At 39.3% G+C, this 27,238-nt stretch overlaps 1 protein-coding gene across 4 annotated transcripts in view; it reads left to right on the top strand.

Annotated features, from left to right (window-relative positions):
• PPP3CA (protein phosphatase 3 catalytic subunit alpha) overlaps nucleotides 1-27,238 on the top strand; it is a 177,291-nt gene that overhangs the window by 50,606 nt on the left and 99,447 nt on the right. For all 4 annotated transcript variants that reach the window (XM_042049466.1, XM_042049467.1, XM_042049465.1 and 1 more), the window contains exon 2: nucleotides 24,017-24,217. In XM_042049466.1, coding sequence (XP_041905400.1) covers nucleotides 24,017-24,217 — 201 coding nt within the window. The remainder of the gene's footprint in view (nucleotides 1-24,016; nucleotides 24,218-27,238) is intronic.

Genomic DNA, 27,238 nt, shown 5'->3' with positions numbered 1-27,238 from the left:
AGCTGTGTGGCAGTCCATGGCTGGGTTGAGCTGTGTGGCAGTCCATGGCTGGTTTGCGCTGTGTGGCCGTTCATGGCTGGTTTGAGCTGCCTGCGGCTCTGGGACAGTTCCCCCACAGTGGCGCAGGGTCTGTGCTGCAGTGTTGGGAAAAGGGGAGGGGGGTAGGGGCCCCGGCCCGGCCCGGCCCGGCCCGGCGGGACCCGGAGGCTCCAAGGCCCCCCCACCCTTCGGCAGGCAAGTCGGGACAAAAGGCAATTCCTGCCTTTCTGTGTGGTTTAAATATGTAAATTGTGAGAGGCGTCATTAGTCTAAAAGACTGTCCATCAACTCAGGTTCAACCCACTACACAGTGCTCAAAGGAATGAAGTTTCTCATGGCTTCTTGCAGCTGTCTGTTCCATTTAAAGAGAAGTTTATGGTTTATGGGTAGCAATATTAAATATGATTAGGAGGGCCGTGATGGTCATCATTGAAGAATAAAGATCTTGGAGGGACTGTGTAAAGGCTAAATATTCAAGTCGTAAAGCTTTACCGTCTTCTGTGTGCATTTGCATTGTCCAGTTTTGTGAATACAAGTCAACAGTGTTGAAGAGAGAGGTTTTGGAAGACCACATCTTATTCTCTGGCTAATTCCTAGACAGTAGGGAATACAGCTCTGTGAAATGGTCCGATACATCTTTTAGTTCTTGCTGTAACTGACTGCAAGGATATGTTAAAACAGAGAATGAGAAATACTGACTGGCCTTATTCTGGAGGTGGCAGTATCATGCCTGAAACCTGTCATTACCTAATTTTAATTTCCCAGAACATGCTTGTTGGTTTCTTATTTCAGAAATAATACTCCCCTCACTTCATTCTTCTATAGGTATATTTATATCAAAGTGTCTTTCTCTTTGAATTGATTCCTCCCTCAGTCATGCTGAGTGTGCCCTGTGGAGTTTGGTTGTTGATACTAATCTAGGGCTTTTGGCCCCTTGGAATGAGAGCATGGTAAAGAGAGGTTGTAGAGTCTCCATCCTTGGAGATGCTCAGCACCCAACTGTCCACACAGTCCTCAGCTTCAGAACTTTTCCCACCTGTGAGAATCTAACGATATAAAAGAGAAATAATGCAAGATTAATGAAAATGTTAGAGAGTAAGGTTAAAAATTACAGTAGTGCAGGTTTCTGCTTTAGCTCAGGTTTAGTCACATTTATCAGTTCATGCTGTTGTGCAAGCTTTTCTGCCGTCCCTTTGTTTGGAAGTGACAGGAGATTGGAGCTCAGGCTGCCGCCTCTTCTGGTTTTCTTTCCTCCTTCTTGACCTCCTTGTGTCTTACCACTGCAGTCTCCCTTAGCTGATGTTCCCCTTGCTACTGGACTGAAGTGACAGATTGGTGTCGCTAGGGCTGTCTCAATCCACATGCAGGCGAACAGGCATCACTGGGTGACTTCTAGAAGCCTTATACTTGAAGCGAGCAGGAAGAGAACTGTGCAGACACTGCAGCTCTGGCAAGCCAAGGTCTGGATACCCCATGCTGCTTGTGTCCTTTGTACTGTGTGCTTGCAATTCTGAGATTTCTTCTCCCTTCCTCCCAGTCCTGAAGTGCTGAAAATATTCTGCCTATGAAGATGCACTGCCAGTGAAAGACTGTAAAATTGTGATGAGTGAAGAGATTTTCATGATAAGCATGTTTCAATGGGTTCAAAAGTCATTAAAATAAGTATTTTGGCAACCAAATGTTTTATGCAGGCCTCTGAAATGCTTCTGAGTACAAGTCCAAAATGCAATTAGTCAAATGAAAAAGGGGCACACAGAGGTGTAGGACCACTCCTGTCTTTTGTAATTAAGGACAGGGGAAAAAAGGGAAAGACAAGTTGCCTGTGTGAAGAAGTTAGACCAAAACCAGTGTACGGTTCAGAGTTAGAAAAGGATAAACAGTCTTCATCAAGACTATTTTTGAATTTCTAGCTGAGGTCTTGCACTGTCTCTCTTGCATTCTGCTACAAGCAGTAATGTCTGTTAAAATCTGAAAAGGCAGATGAAACTGAAAAACTGCTAAGAAAATCACAGAAGGAAGAGATTTTTTAGGAAATATTAAATAAACTAACTTGTAGCTCACGTTGGTTGCTCATACTAGCCTGTACCTTCTATCTCACATTACCATTATCTTCCTCTTCAAGTATTTCAGGAAATCTCTGCTAATGAATGACGCTATATGGCGACGATTCAGGGAGATGATATTATGAAACATGATTCATTTCATGTTTCAGTCTTTAAACCAGTTTCTAGCTATGAGACATGATAAGCAGTAGTGAGTTGGACCCCAGCCCTTCGATGTTGGCCTCTCATATTTTTCTTCTGAAATGTCTGTGTAGTGTGAAGAGACAGCAAGGACAGTTGGAATACTTCATTGTATAGGGGAATATTCACTCCCTTGATTTCCCCCTCACATCCCCCGACTTATGCAGATAATTGACAGGGTGTTTACTTACGTGCTCAAAATTTTCCTTTTCTCAGTTCAGCTGAGACCTCTTTTCCTCCTGGCTTAGTTGCTATAACATGTAATATGCACCTTTTACTGTTGTGCTTCAGACAAACCTCTTACTGCTCTCACTTCCCATATTGTTGTTATAATTAGACCCAGTTTTTAGTTTCTGCCTTCTCTTTACTATGTTAAAAAGTATCAGTTGCTGAAGCCGATGGGCAGGGAGGTAAATCCGTTATTATCTTTTCCTGTAACTAGGGTATTGCATGGAATCAAGATATGCTGACTGGAAGCTTTATTCCTGGTTTCTGTGGCTGTTAATTTTGTTTCCATCTATTAGGCCTTAGGCATTAGTCTAAGCTTTGGCCATGTACTTCAAGTTTATGAGAAGTTTGTCCTTTTTTAATCTTCAGTAACTGAATTGCAGGCCTCGCACTGTCTCCTTACTAGGCATAACCTGCTAAGTTAGCTTTCTTTAGAAGTGTAAGCACTCAGCTGTTTCACTGCTTTTCCTCTCTCCTCTTACCTACTTACCATTGCTTAAATGTGTGAAGTCTCACCAGGTCTGCATGTCTGCATTGTGTGTTTGTTAACTCCTGTTAGCTCTTCAGAATAAACCTCTGTGCTTCAGCAGTCATCAGGACAGGAGGCCCACCAGCTAGTTAGTTCATCTTGCAGTGAGGCTTCTGTAGCAGGTTGGCATGAAATTTTATAAAATGGGATGTTAGCAAAAGCCAAAATGTGTATTGTAAACATGGAAAAAGCTTTTTTTGTACTGAAATGACATTTAAACGAGCTTATTCTAGTTTTCTAAGTAGCATGGTGCAGTACTTATCCTGAAGTTGGAGTTCCTTATTTTACATTCCCTTTGAGCCAAGTCCCTCGTAATAGATCAAACTGTCGTTCTTAATGGACTCAAGAGCAATAAAATAAGGACAAAGTGTGATGTGTTGTAACAGTGTGAAACTGGAATCAGGTCTGTTACTGCAAGAGTCATAATGGCACATAGCTCATTCCTTCACACAGGCTGCATCATCTCAGAATAATGATCTCTGCGATGAGACAAAGTGTTTCTGAGAGAGACTGCCAAAAATGAAAAGTATGAGTAAGACAGTGGGGTGTTTTTCCCCTGCAGAAAAGCACTGTGTTCTGTAGCCCTAAATGTCAAATTAAACAGTAACTTTCAAGTATAAATAAATTTTGAAATAGACAGTATCAACTGTGGAAAGCTGGAAACGTTGTAATAACATACTGGAAAAAAGGAGATTTCTACTCCCAGTTGTGTTGGCTGTATAAATGATTTGGAAGAGCAGGGTAACAGTGAGGTAATGAAGTACTAATTTATTCAGGGTAGTTAAAGGCCAGCTCTAAAGAATTGCACAACACTCTTACAATCCTGCTTAACTAAGCCACAAAATTGTAAATGAAGTTGGATGTAGATAAATGTGAGTGCACCCATGGGAATGGAAAACATGAGAAAATTACAGTTCTACCATGCTAAGTTCTGACCTGGCTCTTGTCCCTTTCTTGTATTTCCAGGATCATCTTCCCATGGGTCACTCTGGGAAGGCAGGAGCCTGATGCTCAGTAGGCCTAAGTAGTGCACAGCAAATGGAGTGGCAGGTGTCACTAGGGGAAAGGCAAAGGACAAGTCACAAGACGTCGCTGTACAGTGTGTGCCTACATCTCGTGTGTTTGGAGCAGCTCTGGATTACCAAACAGCATAGTAAAGCTGTAAGGCTTTTCTGAATGCTGTGGTAAACCGTGAGGAAAGTTCACAAGCATTCAAAAAGTGAATCTGGGAGAAATCCATTGATAGCAAGTACAAAAAATATATTTGGCTTAGGAAGTTCCTCAACTCCAGGTTTTTCTATTCCTCTTGTTTTTAAAAGGAGGAGTTAATCCTAATCTACTAAAAAGCTTGGATGTATTATGATGATGATTCTTGTTTATGTAAATGTAGTGAGATATTAGATGTTTGTTTTGAAATGTCAGAACACAAAAAACATCCCCCTCAAAAAAACCCAAAAAACAACAAACCCCAGAGAAACCTCATCTAAACCCCAGCCATTCTCATACCATGAGAGCTATAAAGTCCTGCAGGCTGACATGCAATATTATAAATACTTGTTCCTAAGAAGAAGAAAAACATTCTAATTGAAATCCTTATATTAAGGGGGAAGAAATTGTTAAGAATTTTCTTGGTGGAGCCTGTGAGGATGAATGTTGCCTAGCTCTGTGGCAAACCTTGAAGAGCTGAGCTAATGCAATCTACCAGATGTTGGGGTTATTTTCAATTCTGTAAATGAGTAAGCCTTTCCTTGGGCCTAAGCCTTCATGAAAAGGAATTAAGGGAAGGAAAAAACATCAATAGTAAAAAGGCAAAGGCAGACAATACAGCCTCCCCTTTGAATGATAGCCTTTTGTGTGCATCATGGATAAACTATAGAGCTCCTCAGTATTTGTTTGGAATTAGTGTGTCTATTACTGTTGCAGGAGAGGTTATTTGTTGTTTCTGGATGTGGTTTTATTTTGCCATTTTCTATTTTTAATTAATGGTACCAGCTTATTATTCAGAGAAACATGCATGTCCCTGTTCTGTCCTTGCCTTATAGATGTATTTATTCTGTGCTTGTGTTTTGCCATGAGGGTTTCTCAAATATGTGCTTCTGAACACTGAAAGGTAAGGCCAAGACTGTCTTTCAAATACTGCATTTGAAATACCATTTCTCAGGTAACCAGGTTGAGTTAAAGGATGCGAATGGCAGACTTCACTTCATAGTGATGGAAAAAGAAAACGGAATGCAGTGTGATTGCAGCTTCATTTTGAACTCCAGAGGAGAGGCTTTTAAGCTGTTTCCATTAACATATGTATATATGAGTATATATTTTGCATTTTGCTTGTCATTATTTTCCCTGTGGCAAGATTTTTGCAATAAATACATCTTCAGTGTGTTTCTGTGTTGTATTTTGCTGGAAAATGTAAGAAGTTTGTTCAGCTAAGTGAATTGTTAAGTGTTTCATTCAATGCAGCTCTTCCACACCCTATGAAAAGTGATGCTTTATTCCTTACTTACAGACCTGGTTCCTTGCACAGAGAAGCGGCCCTTCTGTGCTAAAATGTCTGTCAGTTAACATCTAACTCATTTTGAAGTTGCTGGATTTGAGCATTGCTGAAGCTGTGATTTCACAATGCTCATCTAATAATTGAGTCTGAAATTCCAAAGAGAAAAACAAATTTGGAAGCAGTCCATCGTGCATCCCAAAAATTTCAGGATGAAGTTTGAGGTAAGAGGGACTGCTGTGGAAACTAGATCAGTTCTTTTTTGCAGGATCTCTGCCAAGGCCCTTCATTTGTAGAGGAAGGCATAATATGTTTTATCTGTGTTGTCTCAATTTAAAAAAAATCGCAGTCCCTCATATGGAAAAGATGGATATGCAATATTTTCTTTCCATTCTCTTGGACTTTGTGGACGTCAGAAAACCCATTCATCATGGGCTGCATTTGCTATAAGGAACAACATTTTCCTCTTGCTTGCTGGATTAGCCCAAACAATTTTTACTTTTTTTCTTTTTCCCTCTTGAAAACATAGCTTCATACATTGCTTCTAGCCAGGAAACATTCTAGGATTCCATTTGGAAAGTTTTAAGCTTGAGGTAGATGGGGAATAGACAAACAAGTTAACTTGCTTGACGTCTTCTGCTAAAGTTGATGTACATAAATGTCTCAAGATTATTTTGGCTTGCCTGCAGAAGAGGGAAATACTAAGATCATAAATTCAGTAGTGTTTTGTTTGTCCTGTCAGCCAGGGTTGCTGATTCAACTGATGGTTGCTAGTTAAGAGTTTGTGATTTTGGATTACTGGATTTCCTGCGTATCTGCCCCTGACTATAAGCAGGGTAGATTCTGACAGTGATATCGCCAATATAGAAAGTATGAACGTAGGACTAAAGTAATTTAGAAATCACTTTTTGTGTAAGACTGAGACTTTAGTAAGTAGGTGGGGGTTTTTCCCCCCAAAAGAAGTTAAATCAGAAGCAATTAAGTTTGATTGTAAAGCTTTAAATGTAGAATTTATCCTTCTGAGTTTGCCATTACATATTCATTTTAATATTTAAGTATCTTTATATTATTAGGGCAGGAACACAACTTTTAAGATCTTCAGATAATGAAAAAAGACTGGCTATCTATGTACTGTGTTTCTTTATTGTATTCCACAGAACACAACCATTGAACAGGTTTGAGTTTGAATTCAGCAGCCTTAAAAGTGTGGTAACTGCCTTTGAGCAGCCAAGTCTTTTGGTTTTCAGATTTTCTCCACAGGCTTTCAATAAGATTAGACCTGTACGAGACACCATAAGGGCAGGGGTCTTGAGATGATGCAGGTTTTGCCAAAGCACATGTGTGATGGTACCTCGGGTAGAAAATAGCAAGAATGCTAGAGCCAAAAATCAATATTAGTAAAAATTAATGTGTTTATTTAACTTTTAAGGTTTAATTAGGACGTGCTGTACTGAACTAGCATGAGGAAGGTTGGAAACTATAATATTATTTGCATCTAGGGGAGCAGGGAAATAGATCTTTTAGACCCACATTCCTCCTTTATGGATGATGTTGCAATTAACCCAGCAGTCTTTGAGGTTATTGTTAGTCTAATCTTTAAACCAAAAAAAATGTGAAAGTTATTCTGTGACAACATGATTGACAGTGATAAAACTTGAGAAGCTAGAGTTTGAACTTTCTGGCTTGCTTGCATCTGGATAAGGCATGGATTCTTTGGTGCTTTGGGAAATTCCCGGTGGCAGTCTTGGACTTTGTTAATACACATTCAAGAAATTAAGCACAAAGGATTTTGTTTCTTGTGTGCTAAATCCTACTTAGTAAACATTAGTATCTTTATGTTCTTAATGCTAAAATAATAGTAATCTTAGAAAAGCCTTTGTATCATACAAATATAACGTGTAATATATTTGTATTTGCTTTTCACTTACATGCAGGATTTTCTACTCTTTATCAAGTTCCAGAGCAATTTGAGACTGCTTGATTCTGCAGAAAATGATTCAGTTGAAGTGCACTTAATTTAATCTCCTCTATTTCACTGAGTATTTGATAAAAGATAATTGAAAATGCTTCAACTTGTACTCAGAAAGTTGTAGTTAAATCAGACTTTGGTTTGCTCTTTTTTTCCTGCACCCTCTTAAAGGTCAGTGGATCTTACTTGTAATGTGAATTATGCTGGAAAGTAAGCCATTTATGGACTCAACTCAGAGCTGATGGAGCACTCAGTTAAATGTGCATCTAAAATGTAGTTGTTGCATTAATCTCTGTTTTACAGTGGGAACACTGAATGGGTAATACAAGGAAGGTATTGCTGGCTGCCAGGTGGCTAATATTTGATTCAATATCTGATGAATTCTAGATTTTCTTAACAAGTGTCTTCTAATTCATGTGTAGAAGTAACTCAGGTTGGGATTTGTTTTGCTGTGAATTCAATAGACAGTAGTTTGGTGGAAGGCAAACGGGTACTGGTTCTGACTTAACAGTTCTTGTCCCAGTCATTACCATAATCTTGGCAGTAAAAAGAGTGAAAAAAATAACTCTTGTCTTGCTTGCATGTCCACAGGTTTTTTTGTTTGTTTTGTTTTGCTTTGTTTTTCCTCAGTGCTTCTTTACTAACTAATTCAGCGTAGGGTGTTCTGTATTTTTCGTGCAGAAGGTAATACTAGAAATACTAACCTTCAACAGAGCAAATTTCTTCCCTTTTGTTCACCACCAGTTTTGTTAGGAAGTAAAGTTGCTTCACTCTTGTCTAACAAAGTGGTGATAATTTTACAAAAGACTGTTCTTTAAAGCTATTCAGGAAAACAAAATGTCTCTCCAAAAAAGAAAGATGTCGTTTGAGCAGAACAGTCAAAGATTAACAAAGTTTGAAGGAGCTAGATGGGGGAAAGAAAAAAACTTTCAAGCATATAATGACTGTAATTAAATCTACTATTTTGTAGTTTAAATGAAATCTAGGTTTTTTGCCAGTTGAGGTGAAACATATTCTTCTCCAAATAGGAAAAAAACCCCAAAACAACAACAGCAAAACCACCCCATCAGCAACTTTCTTTTCACAGACTCCCAACAGATTACGTGGCCGCCAGTGGGGTGGTAGGTGGAATGCATGGAACTAGTTACCCTTGGAGTGCTAGCTGGATTTTGGAAAGTAATAGCTATACACACCACCACACACCCAGGCCACAGTAGTTTATTGCACTGTAATAAAAAGATATAAATTAGACTTCAGTGTTCAGAAGATACATGGTGACATGTTTTCGAAACTAAATTAGATGAAAATCACTTAGGTCTTTGCAGCTCCCACTGAAATTTTCTGTGTTAGGTGACATGAATCAGTCCTGTTAAATAAGTCTGGTGCAATACAGTGTAAGTATTGTGAGAAATACAGCTTTCTTTTATAGTAATTTTGATGTTTTAGTATATGGGGAAGGCAGGAAGCAGAGAGGCAAATTCTGCAGTCTTTTTAGATGCATATTACTAGAAAAGTGTGAAGTGGATGGCAAAAGATAGGCTTTTCTCTGTATTAGAACTGGAACCTGATTAATTGACTGGCTGCATTTTGGTCTCAAATAGTCTTTTTTGTTGTTGTTTTTCTGACAGTTACTGCATAGTCTACAAGGAGCTGGTTTTAACAAGTACAGAAAAATGGTTTTGTGTATCATAACAGGCTTTAGGGAAAAAAACAAGCTTAGTTTCAATTCAGAGGTGATTATTGATCTGTATTGACTAATTATAAATTTATTTCTCTTTAAGCGATTTTATACTGGAATATTTTGTCTTTTTCATGATGTTCAGGCAATATATTAATAATGCAACTCTTCAGCTTCATTTACAAGGAAGCAGTGTAGGCTGTTCTGGAAAGCTGCTGTTAAGTCAGGAAAAGCAGACATTTCACTCTGCTTAATATCTGTTTTGTCACAAATGTTAAAAAAGCTATAAAAAAAGTCTGATAGCAAGTTTAAATATTGTTTCAGCTCTCCAGTAGTATTCCTGAGGAACACTTAGCAGAATGGGAGGGCTGGGAACTGCTACCATCTCACTAATTTGTTCTGTGCTGGAAAACTTCATAAAAAACTAGATTATTAAGTTGAAAACAAAGGCATTTGGTACATTTTTGATTGTGTTTTGAAGACCTTCATAACAGGGCAAATGTTTTATACCTGATAAACAATTAGTCCTTAGGGTAAGGTGGATACAAGCATCTGTCCCTCAGTGGGCCCTTCCCTGCAATGTCTGCCTGGGTTTAATTTGTATGTGCTTTTTATGTGGAATAGGGAGGGCTTTTGCAAGACTCATCTTCTCCCTCAAGTTCTCTGGTGATAAAAGATAGCATTTCAGTACGTCAAGCTTGGAGCTGCCCACTGACTGCTCATAAAGCTTGAGAGACTCCTGCGTTCTCCTCTCAGAGCAATATTGCTTCAGGAGATAATGGCTTTGCTGAAGATAACTGTGAACAGAGGCAAGGTTGCTCTAGTGATCTGGCTCCAAATGAATGAATGTAGCCTGTACTGAGGAGTTTCTTCTGCCATACACTTTGGGTATAATGCATTGTTTTGGAAGGTTCTGAGAATCCAAATTGCCTGGGGTACTCACAGCCCTGAGATGCATTTCTTTTTACCTATTCCCTCAAAAATTCCACATGGAATAGATGTTTCTGGTGGTTGTGTGCTTTTGGAGGTTTGTGCTTGTATTTGTATTGATCAAGAGTTAGTGTAGTTTAGAAGTCTTGCAGCCATTCAGTGTGTGTGCTAGATATGATCCTTGACGCTTTTGGGAGCATATGGATTAGTGTCCATTACCTTTCGAATTCAGATGGAATTTTGTGTAAAGCGGAGAGACTTTTAAGACACATACTCCCCCAAACTTTTACAAAACTAGTTTGATTTCTTAGGGCAGCACTGTGAGAAGTGACCAATTGTTCACATCAGTGCAGTGTAATGTTACCTGTCAGCAAACCTGGAGAAGCATTTTTACTTTTTCAGCTGTGTGTGATGTGGATTTTTTTGTGTGAAAAGGAAGTCCAAGTTAGTATATCCTTTGGTACTTCTTTCTAGTTCTGTATGGCTTTAAAAGTCTGTAATCTTTAAAGTTTTCACTTGTGTGCATGCAAACACAGGCTGGTGAGTATTTAAGATCATTTCAAGTTCTGTAATCGTAATTCACTCTTTTATTAGTAAACATGTAAGGGTGTGTAACAAGGGTGTCAGCAGTCTGTCTTGATACCACCATGGTGTGTATTATTTCCTTGACAGATTGTCTGTTAAATACAAAACATATCAGAGAGTTTTGTTTAGAATCATTGTGCGTAGATAGGTGTTATAAATACTTCACGTCTATGTGCCGTCTCTGTCCTCCTTACATGTACTAATGCTTTCTCTGCAAGTGGTGCAGGGTAACAAGTTAGAAATCACTTCAGGAAGTGTAATCACTGTAATTTTTGCAATTACTTTTAATGGTGTGGAACTGAATTTATTTAAAAAACCCTCCACAAACCCAGAAAACCTTTTGATATAGGAAATTTGTACAGCACATTGCTCGGTTTGGGATACCTCTGCAGATTGTGAAGGCTCTTCCTTTTGTTACGCTGGTCCCCAGAGTAACTGTTGCCTTGGTCACAACACATGCAGAGAAGTGGTACTGGCTGTGCAAATCTTTCAGGTCACCTTTCAGGTCACTAAGGCATAGATTTTGACTCTGCCTCCCATAGGTTGAGCTTACAACCCACTGAGGCCGTGCCAGGGGTTTTGAAGGTGTGCTGCATCAGAAATTTGCCTTTAAAACAGAATGGAAGAGGAGACAGTTCCAAACCCCTAAATATTCCTACATTTTGAATGCCTTGGAAATTACCAGTTTTTACATTGATATTGTTACTCCATTTGATTTTAGAGGCCAGCAGTAGACCAGAGGTCTTGAAGATGGTAGTGTTGTGCACCCAAAATCTTTTTGTTTTGTTTCCCACTGCTTGGTTAGGCTATAAAATGTTCTTTCTTTATAAAGTGTTTTTTTCCCCGAGCATCTCTGACCTTCCTGCGGACTCTCTTGCAATAGTGGGAGATCCACATGAAGCAAGAACTAGTGAATTCTCTGTCCTTGTACCCCATCATTTGATTCATGAAATGTGCCTTTTATCTTCAGGCCTCTATTAGATACTTAGTGCAAGCCCATTGCTCAGCGTGAGAAGTAACTGTGCTCTTGGAAAGATGCTGCTTTGATTTGCAAGTAGCAGGAACTAGACCCTTGAATCTATTTGAAAGAAACAACCCCATGTTCCACTTCAGTCAGAATTGTTTTCCTTGGGTCAGGATTATACACTGAAATGAAGTACTGCATCTTAACAGAACAGAACAATGCAGCACTCTCTGAGAGAGAAAAGCCAAGCAGCACGACATGGATTGCAGATGCTGGATGGCTTTTTGGTGCTAGGTTGTGATTATGGCATGCTTCTCCAAGTCCTGCTTTCTTTCATTACTGTAATATATAATAATGTAGCAGGTCAGCTATATTAGTTAGATCAGTAATGTCAGTATAGTGATATATCACACAGGTAAAGTCCTGTTTCTTGCTAAGGTAATTTAATAAAAAAATTCTGATGAACCTTACAGGTAAGCTTGTCTCTTGATAATACAGTGAGTGAGTGGTCTTGAGAGATTAAGAACCAAGATTAAGATTGAGAAATGTGTAGGCTGTGTCTTGTCATTTGCAATCCACTGGTGAATGGATCTGGTTTTATATTTCTCTGATACATAGCATTCAAGGCCTCTCCTCTGGCTAATGGTGCTTACTTTCATGTATAAGCAGAAATCTAAGAGACTTGAGTTATTTTCTAGAGCGCTTGAATCCTGTTTGTCACTTTTGGCTTTTTATGGCTCCTTTTGTGAAAAATATCTTAATTTTATTTGTCCAGACATTCATTATTAGTACTAACTTCTGTTGGTATTAATACTGCCATGCTGCAGCAATAACTTGCACAGCTGTCCCTCTGTTCTTCTCCCCCCTTAATCTTGTAGCCATACCTTCCTTTCAGGCTAGATGAAACTTGAGTTCAAGGAGGAGTAAAAGTTCTTTCCTCTGGGAAGGTGCACTAATACTCTTTTACTTCTTCCTGGAGGAGAAAAGTTTCCTCAGCTTGTCTTGAAAAGTTAACTGTTCAGTGTGAAAAATAGAATTCAGACTTCTTAGGACCAGAGAAAAGTTATTCATGCAGTAGTGCAATGTTGCCATCAAAATTCCTGACAGATAAAGCCATTTTTATGTCTAGGGAACGACTGAATGTCAAATGTGGAAGTGGCCTTCATAGCCAAAGGCATGAATTTAGTTTCCCTGATGTCTGCATCTGCGTAGGCTGGAGCATCACATTTCCTTTCCTTCAGTCTGATCCAGGGCTTTAGATTTATCTGTGGAAAAATATTTTGGTCTTGGTCGAGGTAGGGGAAGATGGCATTGTGCTAAGGTCTCTCAGCCACAGCAGTTCACTGGGTAAGGTGAGCTGTGGCTGATTGAAACTTTTTTTGATCTTGGTTTGAAATAATAGTGACCTGTTCTGCATTAAGGGATTTGAGACCGAAGATGTGACTGAAAGTCCCTGATGCCACCTTGCCATTAGCAAATGAGAGAGTCCCATTTTCCTGATGTCTCTCTGGTAACTGTGCTCCTTTAATGGCTTTTTTTTTTTTTTTTTTGGGAAGTGTGCTGGGAATCCTGTTATACTGTGCTAGTCTTCCTAGAGGCATCACACAGAGTCACCAGGACCAACACACGATGATGCATGACAGAACTGAGCACCCCAGTGCTGAGGTCTTTATGCATGTTCTGCATGTTTAGTCACTGGCAAGTGAAAATTGAATTGCTTTTACACAACAGATCTGGGAATAAAGCACAGGTGTCTGATTCTCTCACTGCTTCATTAAGCTGGTTTTTTTTAAACTCCAATGATCTGCTTAAGAACAGGATGTTGCAGAGAGTATGAGCAAAATGGTAAATTTAGACAGATTTATTTTTATCTAACGTTTATTAAGCAGCAATTGAGATTTGAGGGAAGATATGGTTTACAAAAGATGTAAAAGCATCTGTAATAAATAAAAGGAGGATTTGGGTTAAATATCCTTTTAAATACAGCACTAGAAGCTTTTACTGAGGGCTTTGAAACTATTGCTGCCATATATACCCAGAAAAAAAAAAAAACAGTTAAAAAAAAAAAGAGTGCCTATCAAACTACATAATCTTCCAATCAACAAAAATTTGCCTTTTAAAAATGTTCATTTGCTTTTCTTACAAATTCTGCATGTGTTCCTTTTAAAATAAAAACAACTTTTTGCAGAAGTCCAGGTTAATTGATGGAAATAAATGTGCTTTGCTGATGAGTCCGAGGCAGAAATTCCGTGTAGACATTCCATGATACAAGTGCTGGTAGAGGCAAGCCATGAAAACCAAACAAAAATATCAGGGCTGATTCGCAGCCACATTACTTGAGATTAATGCCAGTGTCACTGGGGTTTGGTTTGGTTTGGTTTTATTTTGACATCGTGAACAGGCTGAGCCGAGTTTCAAAGCTCAGTGTGATCCGTTAATGTTGGATTAGAAAGGACATTTGTTTAATGGCATTACAGCAGCATAGCACAGTGATGAATGTGGTCCATAATCTTTAGTATTGATCTATGTGAACTCTAATAACAGCACAGGAAAATTAGTCCTTTGAGCATGTTGGAAGAGGAACAAGTTGTAAATGAAACTATTCGTAACAGTCTCATGGAAGACTTTCAGTTCTTTTCATCAGGAGGGAAAGGCACCATTGCTTACAGGGCCTGTGGAGAGCTGACTTTGCCTTCTGCTTATGTCCCTTCTATAAACAAAACACTGAATTCCCCTGTTAAATGTTCTGGTTTGAACTGGGGTATTAGTTTGGACTGGCAAGCTGTATCTCTGATACCAGGCAAGAAGAAACAAATTGTACTGAGCATGTGCTGAGTGCAGTTCCATCCAGGAGAAACCAGCCATTTCAACTCTTTGAGTATAGTGAAGACTGAGGTGGGGGGTTTGTTTGTTTAAAATATGACTGCATAACATGAAGTATATGTCCCTAAATCCTAATGCAGACAAAGCCAAAACACGCTGTGAGGACTGTTGGTATCTAGACAATTAACTGCATAGGGAAAAAAAAAATTAGTGCCTTTCTATGTTGTTTTTCCAGGTATATTACCTGACCCCTAAATAAGAAAGGGCTTTTATTGGATGAATAATAGGTGTAGCCTAGCACAAATTAGTTTTATTATATAATCAGGTGCAGATTTTTTTTATGCCTGTGTTTCCTGTTTATTGATTATGCCTGTACAAGCAAAATTCAGTTTTAGTGGAATTCTGAAATGATGTTTTTCACACTAGTATGTGCAGAGCTTGGGCCAGTTCCTTGTATACCATAAACCAGTGTGAGTCAGTAGAGATTCACTCATCCAGAAGTATGCTGATTTTAAACTTCTGTCAAAGGCAAGAATGCTACTGAAACAAGCAAAGCTCTCTGAGATTAAAAAAAAAAATCCAAAAATTCAAACAAAACCTGAAACAAACAAAACACCCACATATCAACTGCTGTTTCCATCTTCTTCTTAAGGTTAATTTGGCTCCAGCTACACATGGTCATTACACATAGTTATTTTTGTAAGTCTTATTCCTTAGACTTGTGTGACTGATTTATGAGGAGCTGGTGTATATCTGCTACTTACTGCATGCCTCATGATCAACAAAACAATAAACTAGGTTAACACTTACAGGTCAGCATAAATTTTTGATTTAGTTCACAGGGCATAGTTCAGACAATAATGCTTCAAATCTTTTTTACATCCTGATATTTATTGACTTAGGTAAGGTGTTTGAATTTTTTATTTGTTTGTTTTTCCAAAAGTTTGCTTTAAAAAAAAATTAAAATAAAATAAAACTTACGTGATTCAAGGATGCTACTTGCAAGTCCTTTGGTCAGCATTCAACAGCTTAGAACCTGAAAGAGACAGGCAGTAGTAAAGTACCTTGGTCTGCTAGCATCCCTACCCCCTTGTCTTTGTTCAGTAGGCTGAATGTTCTTTGGGAAAGTTATCAATTGCTAGGTGCCAAATAGCCCTAAATTTGAAATGTAAGATGTATTTTTTAAACAATTACTTAGTAGTGCTAGCAGGAATTTTCAGTTCCTCTGCCCAGTGAACTTTCTTGTAGCAGCAAGAGGTGTGCTGGTGTTTCTTGTTCCAGGAATCAGCTTTGCAGGCTGACATTTAAGCAGAGCAATTTCTGTAATGTGGCATTTAAGGAGTGGTAGGAAACAGAGTATCTCCATATAGAGGCTGCTTTACCTGCACTTGCTCATCTCTCCTACTTTTAGGAGTTCAAAGCCAGGCTGGGTGGGGCTCTGAGCAGCCTGGTCTAGTGGAAGGTGTCCCTGCCCGTGGCAGAGGTGTTGGAATGCTGTTTAAGGATGCTGTTTAAGGTCCTTTCCAATTCAAACCATTCTATGAGTCTATGACTTGTTTTAAGAAATTTGTGTGACAAGGGCCAGACTCTGCAGTGGTCAATTTTTGGAAGCTAGATGTTGATTGTATTTAAACCTTGCCCTGGTGGAACAGCTTTGGAAAGGAAATGGTGTTTGCTTCCCTGCCCTTTTGCATGTTGTTGGAAACTTTGAGTTAGTCCTCAAAGCTAAGCTGATTTCTGACCAGAAGTGGTAAAGGTACCTCATTATGTTCGGAAGGTTGGAGAGGGAATTCAGTTTGTAGGTGAGGAATTATTTGCAGTCCCCTTTTAGCTACCTTTGTCACATAAGAGACTGAAATTTGGTAGTGTCAACTGACTAAAGTTGCACCAGAAAATCAGAAGAAAATGGTGCCATAAATGTGGATTGATACCTGAAGGTTTTCCAGGTCTAAAAGAGATTGATTGGGTTTTTTTCCCAGTAGATTGAAATAATTTGACGTACAATCACTTCCTAATTGCCTCCAATTAGGAACAATAGTGAAGCTTTACTGTAGAAAAGAAATTATCCATCACTCAAGTATTTTGGGAAATGGAGGACTGTGCCTAATTCCTTATCTAAGTCTTGGAAGACCTTTGGTATTTTCCATTGTTACAGGGTTCTTTTTCCCCTGACTCTTTTGTCCAAATGAATTCCTATAAAGGAATTTAAGCTCTGGGTAATTATTGTTCTCTGTTCCAAAAGCTAATAAAAACAAAGCTCAACAGAATTCAGTTCGAGGTCTATGGAAAAACTTGGGTGTAACAAAGTAGAAAAACAAACTTTTCTGATGAGGCCAGGAAGCTATGATCACATTTTCCAATTTTTACTGTATGTGTTGGTCCTAACTGGGAATGTTTCCTGTTAAACTGAATTTTTCCTCTCTACTTTATTTTGTAGTTGGTTTTTATCCATGAACTGTGGACAGGAGTGGATCGTAAATGTCAAAGATACTTGCATAGGAACTCAAACACAAGGAAAGAATACTCTTTTGTAATATTTTATAGGGATGTATGTTGTTTGTGCTCTTTAAGACTGGTAGGATTTGTTTGTTTATTCCAGTAGTTGGCCAAAAGATATTCTGGGAATGCTGCCAGTATATAACCACATACAGTACAATTTGATATTTCATACAGACCCATTTCTTTGAATTAGGAGGCTTTTCTTTCATGCAATTCTTTTAAAGTGTACTTCCTTCCCTTCCCCTTTTCAACCTGTACCTCTTCCTAGATTCTCAGGGTTCCTGTGCTCTCTGATGTGTCTGTTGCCTGTAAGTGTTCTGGAAAAGTTCTGATGTCTTTTTCTTCCCCAGACTTTTTCTGAGAAACTCAAAAACATTTTTATTGCTAATTGTTTGATAATGATTGAAAAGTAGAGTTAGATTTGGCTTGTTACAGAAATATACACATTTATCTATGTTGCTGATACCAATGCTACAATTTATTATAAAAGTGTTCACAGTGTTTGAGATGGGTACATGTCAATCAATTCACCAGTCAAGAGTCAAACCACCAAGGGAATCTTGTGTGTTTATCCAGGCCTTGGTGGTTTTTATTACTATTCTTCATTTGAGCCCAGAGTAAGAATAATAGGGCCCTGCTCTAACCCCTTTGAAGAACCTCTTTGTGTAAATTCTTCTTTAGGGTTTTTAAAGCTTGCTGTGTTGAATATAAAGAAAATCAAATCCTGTAGTAGTGGGTGTTGTTTTCAATGGAATTTTTTTTTTTTTTTGAGATGACTGAAGGTGACATAGCTACTTACGGTTGTTCTTTCCAAGTATAATTTGACCTGAGTTTATGAGGCGATTGGTTATGCTCTTTTAAAGAGTTGAAGAAAAATGTTGCTGTATACTTTTCTTATTGTTAGGTACTGTATTCTGGAGGAGGCAAGTAATGCCATGAAAAGACCATAGCAGTTCCTGAAGTGGTGGGAAGTTGTAGTACTGTAGCCTTTCATCTTGTGAGAACAGTCACCTGGCATCCAGCCAGGGGCAACCCATCACACTTGAGCTTGGTAATTAGACAGAAATGACAGGATTTCATCCCCTGTAGTTCCAAGTTAATGGTGACTTTTATTGTCCTTCCTCTTTGCAGTGCCACTCATGTCTTTGCAAAAAGATCCCTGTATGTTCATTAAAATGGCAGAGGCAGTTGAGAGGAGCTCATCTGTCAAAAACTTATCCATATGATTGAGAGGTACCAACATAGCTTCTGGCACAATGTGCAAGTCCCAGCTTCCCAGCTGGTCAGTGGCAGCCTTCTGTGAAGTAACAAGGTGCACAGGGATGAGACTTCATCCTTCCCTTGTGTGTGTGCTTGTAGTGTGCTTGAATGGGTTGTCTTAGAGTGGGACATTTCACTGGAGGAGTGAAGGGGGGAGTGAAGCCTACTGATTAGGAGGCCACGGCCCTAGTGTCTGGAAACAGCTTGGCAATACATTGGGATCAGTATATGGTTGACGCAGCCCTTTTACAAACACCTTCCTAGCATAGCTTCTGTCCAGATAGGCAGGTGAGCTTCTCTGAGGCACTTGTCTTTGCTGTTATGTTCCCCAGTTGTGATTGAAGTGTCACAATATATTAAAAATAGTCATTGGAACTGGGATATTTGATGAAGTGTCTTTTGTTACTTAAAAAATTTTTTTAGCTTGAGCTTTTGTACATCAAAAAGTAGTGCTAGCAAGGCTCATCTCAGTCTTGTGAGAAGCGGTTTCCTTGCCAACCTGTAGTACCTTCTGTTTTTTCTAGGCCACAGGTGTTACTGCCTCTTGTCAAGTGGCCTGTTTTCCACGTTGTCAGCCGAGATGTCTGTGAAAGGAACTCCTTTCTCTTTTCTCTCTAAATTTGGTACATGTGGGCTTTATTGAGGAATGAGTCTCCTGTCTGCTCCCAGTTCGGTTCACATACAGGTGCTGTTACTCAAAGGTGTCTTCATGCAACATTCTTTTTGGTGGACTCTGTCTTTATGCAGCATTGACTGGCTTGCCCAGTGAAAACCTCAGCTTTCTGTGAAGCAAAGTGCCTTGCTCATGAGTGATGTTAATTTAATTACGTCTTTTAGCAAATACGGTTGTGAGCGCTTCTGATTACACTGCAAGAACTTGTTGGCAATGAAGAAAAATTCATGCTAAATTTCTATAGGAATCCTCATAGCTCTTCTTATTTTATACTGTAGATTTATTTTCCAGATTCTAATTTCCAACGCTTTCACCATCTGGTGAGCAGCAGATTTAGTAAAAACAGTCCTCAAATACGTCATGTCTTAAAATAGCAGGTGAAAGCTTGATCTTTTAGAGAGAGATTGCCAATTCCAGTGCCTGTTCTAATAACAGTAGCTAATGTAAAATGAAACCTGATAGTTTTTGTTAGAAAACATCAGAACATGTGTTCCACTTTTATCTCCACTGAGATGATTTCGGTTTGGCCGTTTTGCTGTTGAATAAATAGTTGGATTTTTTTTTTTATCAGGTGTAGACATATTTTCCTGCCAAGTACATAAAAAGCAAATAAGAACTTGAACATGTTACAAATGCTGTAGTACAAAATTTTATATTGAAAATGAATTTTGTCTTCTGAATAACTCAGCCTTCTGTATGGTACTCCTAAAAAGTACCTGCTAAGGAAATAATGTGCAGGTTAAAAAAGAGATCCCGGTGATTCAGTGTGTTTGAATGGTTGAATCTGTCTCCAGAAAACTTGTGTATGGAGATGAAAGCATTGTCCATGTGGTGCCTGAGGAAATCTGTGGAGAGGGGATGTTTGTCACATGAGAACTCCATGTCCTCCATGGGCAAGCATCTTTGGCAGTGCCCTTTCCTTTTTCCACCACTTTGGTGAGCTCTGCACTGCCTGGGGGATTTCACTCTGTTCCCCTTAGCAGCTGTGGATGACAGTGACTCATCCTCTTGTTTCTGCCTGTCACCTGAACTAAGTAGAGTTCTTGAAAACAAAAAATTCATCATTCCTTCCCCTTAGGTTCATAGAAACCTTGTAAACCAGAAGTTCATAGGCAACTGTGCAGGAATTAGGTAATGTTAAACTAATGTCTTTAGGTCGAAAAGTTGATCTCTGTCTGCTTCTTTGTGTTGCAGCATAGTTTTGTCAGACCCAGTGTGGTGCAGAAATGCAGAACTCTGATTAAATAGTAAAAGCTCCCAGTATGGATGTTATTGTTCAGCAGGATTGCTCAAGATTATGCTATGTGTTCAAACACATTATAAAATGGGTGTAGATTTTCAAAGTCAGACTGCAGAACCTGTTAGTTAAATATTAAAAATGTTCCTATCTTTAAAAAACACAGCGTTGTTGGAGTTTGAGATGATTTTTATCATAGTTTTAGGAAATTTTTATGCATACTGAATCTGAAGGTTATGAAGAAGTAGATGTAAAAAACCCAAAGCTGAAGAGTGACCTTTTAATTTTTTTTTGCACTTTGCATAAGTGTCATGACAAAGTGTCAATGTGTTTAATAACTTGTGCTCTGGGCATTGCTATAGCGCATGTGTTTCTCAAAATGGAGAATTGCAAACTGCCATCAGACAAATGCAGTGCATTGGGTTATTGAGATGTTAGCAGTTATTGGTGTGTTTTCCTTACAAATAAAAAGGAAAACATTTATTTATCATAAAAGTATGGTGTGCTATAAACATAGTTATGTACAGCCATACAGCATAAGTTATATAAAATTACAAGACAAGCATTACAGAGGGAGATAATTTGCAGGGAACTTGAATATTGATGAAAGAGTTTTTCTTATGGGAAGCCTCCTCTGAGAGTATTAATTTAGTGTACAGCTTCATTTTAAAATGAATAATATATAAACAAAATAATGCTTGCTATGCCACATGCTTGTATTTTATTTGTGTGTGCACACATAGTCCACTCTAATTAAGCAGAGCTCTTTATGGTTTATTTATTTGTTCCAGACAGGCTGCTTAATATTTGAGAGAAACAGTAATGGTGTCTGACCTTTGCAGTGGCTGTGTTAACGATAAGATGGGTTTTGCAGGAGCCTGAAAGAACAGTAAAAGAACAGGTTGATCTTTTCCTCCATTTGCTGGAACATGCTCAAGAGACCTGAAAGCACAAGTGGAAAAAACCCCCACTAATAAGTGGTTAGAGTATTTTCTTGTGTTTTCAGATCTCAGGAGGATGTTACTGACAGGCTGAGGTTTAAAAGGGTTGAAAACCTTGTTTCTTTGCATTTGGTTGTGGTCCGTGTTTTATTACCAAACCACCAGGGTCGTATTTCACATGGTGAATAGTTGTTTATTTGTTTTTTATGCCAATATAAGGAAATAAATGTAAGTGAACACTTGTCCCGGTTTTAAGATTTACAAAGTATGATTAGGTATGCATGAGTCTTATGTGGTGGTCTTGTAGTGAGATTTGTCACTAAACTTCTAAAAATACATCTTCTATGTATATGCACATTTTATTGCCTCTCCCCTTTTTATGGCCTTTGCTTAACACAGATTCTTACCTATTTTTACAAAAACATCCTCTGGGCCTGTGCCCTGGCGAGGAACTCGGTGCTGGCAGTTCAGTCCCCACTCCTTCCTCTTCCTGCCTCTCCCTGGTGGCCTCCTCTCCAGCTCCATGCTCTTCCTCATTGTGTATTCTGTGTGCACAGTTGGTGTCTGATGAGATTCTAGGGTTTCTTTATGATAACAGTCAAGTTTATTGCATTTATTGTTATTTATTTATATCTGTTGATACCATAGGTTTAAAAAAGCAGAAAAAGAAAAAAGGAATGGAGAAACAGATGGATACCTGTGTATTCAGATGGTAATATTGCTCTCTGTAAAGCAATGGAAGTTAAATGTTTGTTGTATTTATAAAAGGATTTTGGTTGATGCAGGCATTTGTGGGTGTTACCAGTAAAAATAATGTTTAACTGACTTCGTAATGAACATGACCATTTCTTACATTGTTCTTCTGTGGAAGCTCTGTGTATGTGTACATTCAAAGTTAATATTCTCATAATGGAAGATGCAATTTGTGGTCTATTCAGTCACTCATGTTTTTGCTAATTAATCATGAATCATCTGCTGTTAGAACAGTATCTTTTTTTCTTTAATTAGGTACTGGTACATCTTTGTTAGAGCTCTGCCTGCAGAACTCTTACAGCGCTGCAGCATATGTCGTATTTTTTTCTATATCAGCAGGTTTTACGTCATAGCTTTTGTTTGCTATTGTCATTGCATCTGTGTTTTGCTGTCTTTATAAATACAAAAATGTCCTTTCAGCATACATACCTCAACGTAATGGTGCACTGCATAGGTGTGTGCGTTATCATACATTTAGGGAGGAACAGTGGCTGTTGTCTTGCTAATGGTATACGCTTCTTCCAGCCAAAGTGATTGCAGATATGTACCAACTTTTCCCTTTCCTCCTTCCTCCATGCTGGAAATGCAGGATCATTAGGACTAGGTACCCTTCCACAGTTTTGTTTTTGTAAAAAGAGGATTGGAGAACTGCTGAGTTATCATTCACCTTCCATTTTTTAGAAAATATTATTCTTTTTCTATGTTGCATAATAAAATGGTTTTTTCATAAATTTTCACCTTCTCCCCTTTTTGCCCCATGTTGAAGTCTGAGAGCAGTCAGGCTTCAGTGTATTCTAGACACCCACATTCATTAGTCCCCACAGATTATTTCAGTGAATGGACTGCTGGAGCAGCAAAAAGGCAAAACCCAAAGATTGGGGGTGGGGGAAAAGGCATTTTCTGAAGCTGTTTGTGTTAAAAATGTCAGTGGAAAATAACTGCATAGAGTGAAATGTTTTATTTTCTGCTGTTACTTCTGGTAGTGTAATAGAAGAGTGCTTGGTCTGAACTTTAATTAATGAGTGTGAGTTATGGGGTTTTGAAGTCTGCTGATGGTGAAATTAGAAGAAAATTGAAGCTAACGGATATATTGATCTTCTGTGTTAAGGTTTCGTGTCTTGTGATGGGGCAGAGCTGCCAGTGACACATTCCACAGGGTACAAGGCCCTTTGGCAGGGACAGGGTTGCACTGCAGATGTGGCCAGCTGAGACCTGCCCTGCAGGCACCTCCTCTCCCTGCTTGGAGCTCCAGAACAACCTGACCCTCTTGCAGCTGTGGCAGGGATCAGGATAATTACCCTGTGGCTGGCAAGGCAGGCGCTGCCTAATGCCACTCCGACTGAGCTGCGAGGGAAAGGGGGTTAAGCTGGGATAATGTTCCAGCCTCATCCTGGCAACTGACAGCATCACCTCCAAGCCTTCTCGCTCCAGCTGGCTCCAGAAGAGCAGGAACATACAAGTTCATGCCTCTGACCTTACGTGAGGACAGTATGCAGCTTGCTGGTTGCTGCCATGTTGCCAGGGCAACCTTCATATTTATTCATTTTTTTCCAACTGATACATCCTCTGCCCTGTCTTTGCTGGAGTTGTCCGTTCGGCACTGAGGTGCGCTTTGGTGGGCTTCAGATGTATCTTGTGTAGCAAACTATTACTTCTACAGGGAAAACATCTTACATCCTCCTGCCCAAAGTCATTAGAGAGATCTCTGTCTTGGATTTTAGAATGTCAGTTGGAGTGTATCTATGCATGTCCACGCACAGGTATTAAATATTTGCACTTGCATGTGCATGTTATGCTGTTAATAGATAACATCTCTCAGTGTTCTCTAGTTCTACCAGAGCAGTTTAGAGTCGGTTCCCTCCTTTCCCCAATACTCCCGTGCCTTTTGGGGGACTTGTTTGAATGTATCTACCTGTAATTATGGCTTAAATACTCCTCTCAATTTTTTTATAAGCATGAATTACTTGTTGCATGTGTGAATAATATATCTTGCAGAATACATGCACTTTAATGGTATCTTTGGGAATCTATATACAATTTAAACCACAAATTGTAAGAGGCAGTAGAAAATCTATGTTAACGTTGTTTTGCAGTAGAGATATGTTTTGAAATGTGCCAGTAATAGAAGCTTTGCTGTAAAGAGTGACCACGTGTTTTGTTTTTTTCCCACCTAGCTGTCCCATTTCCTCCAAGTCACCGTCTCACAGCCAAGGAAGTGTTTGATAATGATGGAAAACCTCGTGTGGATATCTTAAAGGCACACCTTATGAAGGAAGGGAGACTGGAAGAGAGTGTTGCTTTGAGAATAATAACAGAGGGAGCTTCGATTCTCCGCCAGGAAAAAAATTTGCTGGACATAGATGCACCTGTCACAGGTTAGTGTGGAGTTACGGTGATGGAGAGGTGTGGTTGCTGGCTGGGACATGTTCAGTAATGCATTAGTGTATGTGGCTTCCTAAGGCACTCAAAGGCAGCTGAAAATCAGTTGTTCTCTCCAATACTTGATTCGCTCTTTGTCTGCTACTACTGGATAATGGAGGCCATCAAGCAGCTTGTAATTTAGTGGAAAGAATTACATCTGCTGAGTCCTTTCTGTTTCTAAGGCAGAGAACATGTTTAGTCTTTAGGAGAAAATAAGAACTACTTTCTGAAACTTGAGGTTACCTGGCCTTTTCCACCAGGTATTAATTCTGTAATTTTATGGATGTTATTTATCATAGTAGGACTGTTCAGACATACAGACAGCATTGGGCTCTGGATGTCATGAAGTTCAACAAGGTCAACTGTAAGGACCTGTATGTGGCTCGGGGTAATCCCATGCACAAATAAAGGCTGGGCAGAAAATGGACTGAGAGCAGAGGTGATGAGAAGGACTTGGGGATGTTGGTGGATGAGAGCCTCAACACGTCTTGGCAATATACACTTGCAGCCCAGAAAGCCATCTGTGTTCTGGGCTGCATCAAAAGCAGGGTGGGCAGCAGAGCAAGGAAAGGGATTCTGCCCCTCTGCAGAGGGAGACCCCCATCTGGAGTGCTGTATCCAGCTCTGGAGCTCCCGACATATGGAGCACAGGAACCTGTTGGAGCAAGTCTGGAGGAGGTCCACGAAGATGCTCAGGGTGTTGGAGCACTTCTCTGCAGAGAGGAGAGGCTGAGAGAGCTGGGGCTGTTCCGCCTGGAGAAGCAAAGGCCTCGGTAAGACCGTACAGCACCTTCCAGTACCTGAAAGGGGCCTAAAGGAAAGCGAAAGAGGGAATTCTTACAAAAGCATGCAGTGACAAGAATGTCCTCGAACTGATAGATGGCGGGTTTAGATTAGATATTAGGAAGAAATTCTTTACCATGAGGGTGGTGAGGCACAGGTTGCCCAGAGAAGTTGTGGATGCCCCATCCTGGGAAGTGTTCAAGGCCAGGCAACATGGTCCAGTGGGACTTGCCCTCCCATGGTAGGGGGATTGGAACTAGATTATATTTAGGGTTTCTTCCAACCCAAACCATTCTGTGATTGTGAGGGAATGATGGTGTCAGATTAAGTGGAAATTTTAATTAGATGTTAAGGAAAATAAAAAGTGCAGAAAAAAATTAGCAGAATCCCAGTTTGTATTGCCTGGGGGATTAATGAAGTGTGCCGGTTGCAGAACCCATCCTGCCCTTGACTATCAAACACTATCACCCATTCATTAATCCTCAGGAAATGCCTTCTAGTTGAATTTCCTTCTCTAATTGTCTCCTGCCTCCACCTGCATTCTGAAGGTATGAATGCATTTGCTTGATCTAATGTGCCTCCTCCCATATTTTGTTGTTGCTATTGGATATGAATGCATTTTTGACAACTAATTGCTCTGTGGCATAGAAAGTCAGCTGGGGGGTAAAAGATATTTAATTCCAGCCAGTTGAAACTATGAAGCCAAAGTATAAAACTTGGTTTAAGAAGCTAGGTCCTTTTGTCACTTTTGCTTCTTGAGAGCCCTGATAAAATTACAAGAAATAGTCATTTGTTGCAGAAGAAGGGCTACCAGTTATTATTAGCAATACTGGTAGCAGTCACTAAAAACTACATAGAAATAATAAAGCCTTCATTTTCAGGAAACCTTCTCTGAAACTGAGTGTAGTATCTGGACTAGAATGATGCACAAGTTATTAAAGCTTGTAAGTTTAAAAATGATGTCCAGCTAGAGGATTGTAGCTTGACCTGGAGAGGTAATGTGTATCATTTTTTAAATAATAATTAGCTTGTCATGCTGCTGTACAGTTCTGATGGAAAAGATGTCAATCATGTTGCAGCTCATGGATGAACAGTGAAAATAGAATGAATAAAAGGATCCCCTTAGTCAACTGAGAATAAAGTTCTACAGATATTTTTGACACTTCAGGACAAAGGAAGAAGTTGTAGAGGTGCAGTACCATTGTCCATAACTGAGTGGCAGACACACAGAAAATTCTACCTTTTTTTTTTTTTTTTTTTGGTGGTAATTTCTACTTTTTTTTTTTTAATCAGTTGAGAGATGTAGACTGTAGGAGGACAGCTCTGGTGTGTTGTGCACCAGCTGATCTCCATAAGCCCGTGTTTAATGTTCTCTCTTTCTCTTTCTAATTTTTCTCTTTAAATTTTTTTTCTTAAATTCATTTGAAGGTGTTGGAATTGTTCTGAATTATATTTTGGGGATTAATCTCCTGAAGTTTACCCCATTTTATAACAGTGGTATAATTTAAGTCTTTGATTCTTTTTTCAGTTAAGCCTACACCTTGCTTTGTTCCTGCTTTTGAAATTATTCTCATGCAGTGATTGTGATACTGCAGCGTTCTTCAGGGTGGCTGGTAGCTACTCTCTTTTAAGCCAGCATAGGAAAGCTGGGTTCCTGATGCGTGTTAGCAGGGTAGCTGAGAAGTGCTAATCTTCTGTATGAACAAACATGAGAGCTGTAGTTATGAAAGTGATCATGAAAAGAAGGAAGAACTTAAATAGTGAGGGGGAGGTTGAGAAAGCTTGTGAGGCATGTTGCTGTGGGCCTGACAGTTTTCTTTGTATGAGTAGTATGACAGCAGGTGACTGGATAAAGAGAATATCAATTGACTGGTGATGTGGTAGAAGTGCCGGGTATACAGGCAGTCAGGAAATAGCTATGCAGTAGAGGAAAGCTTTTTTCAAACATTATCAGTGGTTTTGTTTGTTCTTTTCAGAGTGGATAAAAAATAAATTTTAGGTTTTATAAAAGAGAAGCAGTCTTGTTGAAGAATGACAGTCATAAATCACTAATAAACCCCCCTAGTATGGCATTCTTTGTGGGAGAGGCATTCATCTTTTAAAAATATGTTCCTGTAGCTGGTTTATAAGATGGTGATCATCAAAAAAAAGGAAAATAGAAGAGTGTAACTGTAGAAGTGATAGCACTGTGG

The sequence above is a fragment of the Corvus kubaryi genome, unplaced genomic scaffold, assembly GCF_017639235.1.
Source record: "Corvus kubaryi isolate FWS band 111438036 unplaced genomic scaffold, C.kubaryi_AGA036_p1.0 71, whole genome shotgun sequence".
NCBI classification, from domain to species: Eukaryota; Metazoa; Chordata; class Aves; order Passeriformes; family Corvidae; genus Corvus; species Corvus kubaryi.
This window is presented reverse-complemented; position numbering and strand designations above follow the sequence as displayed.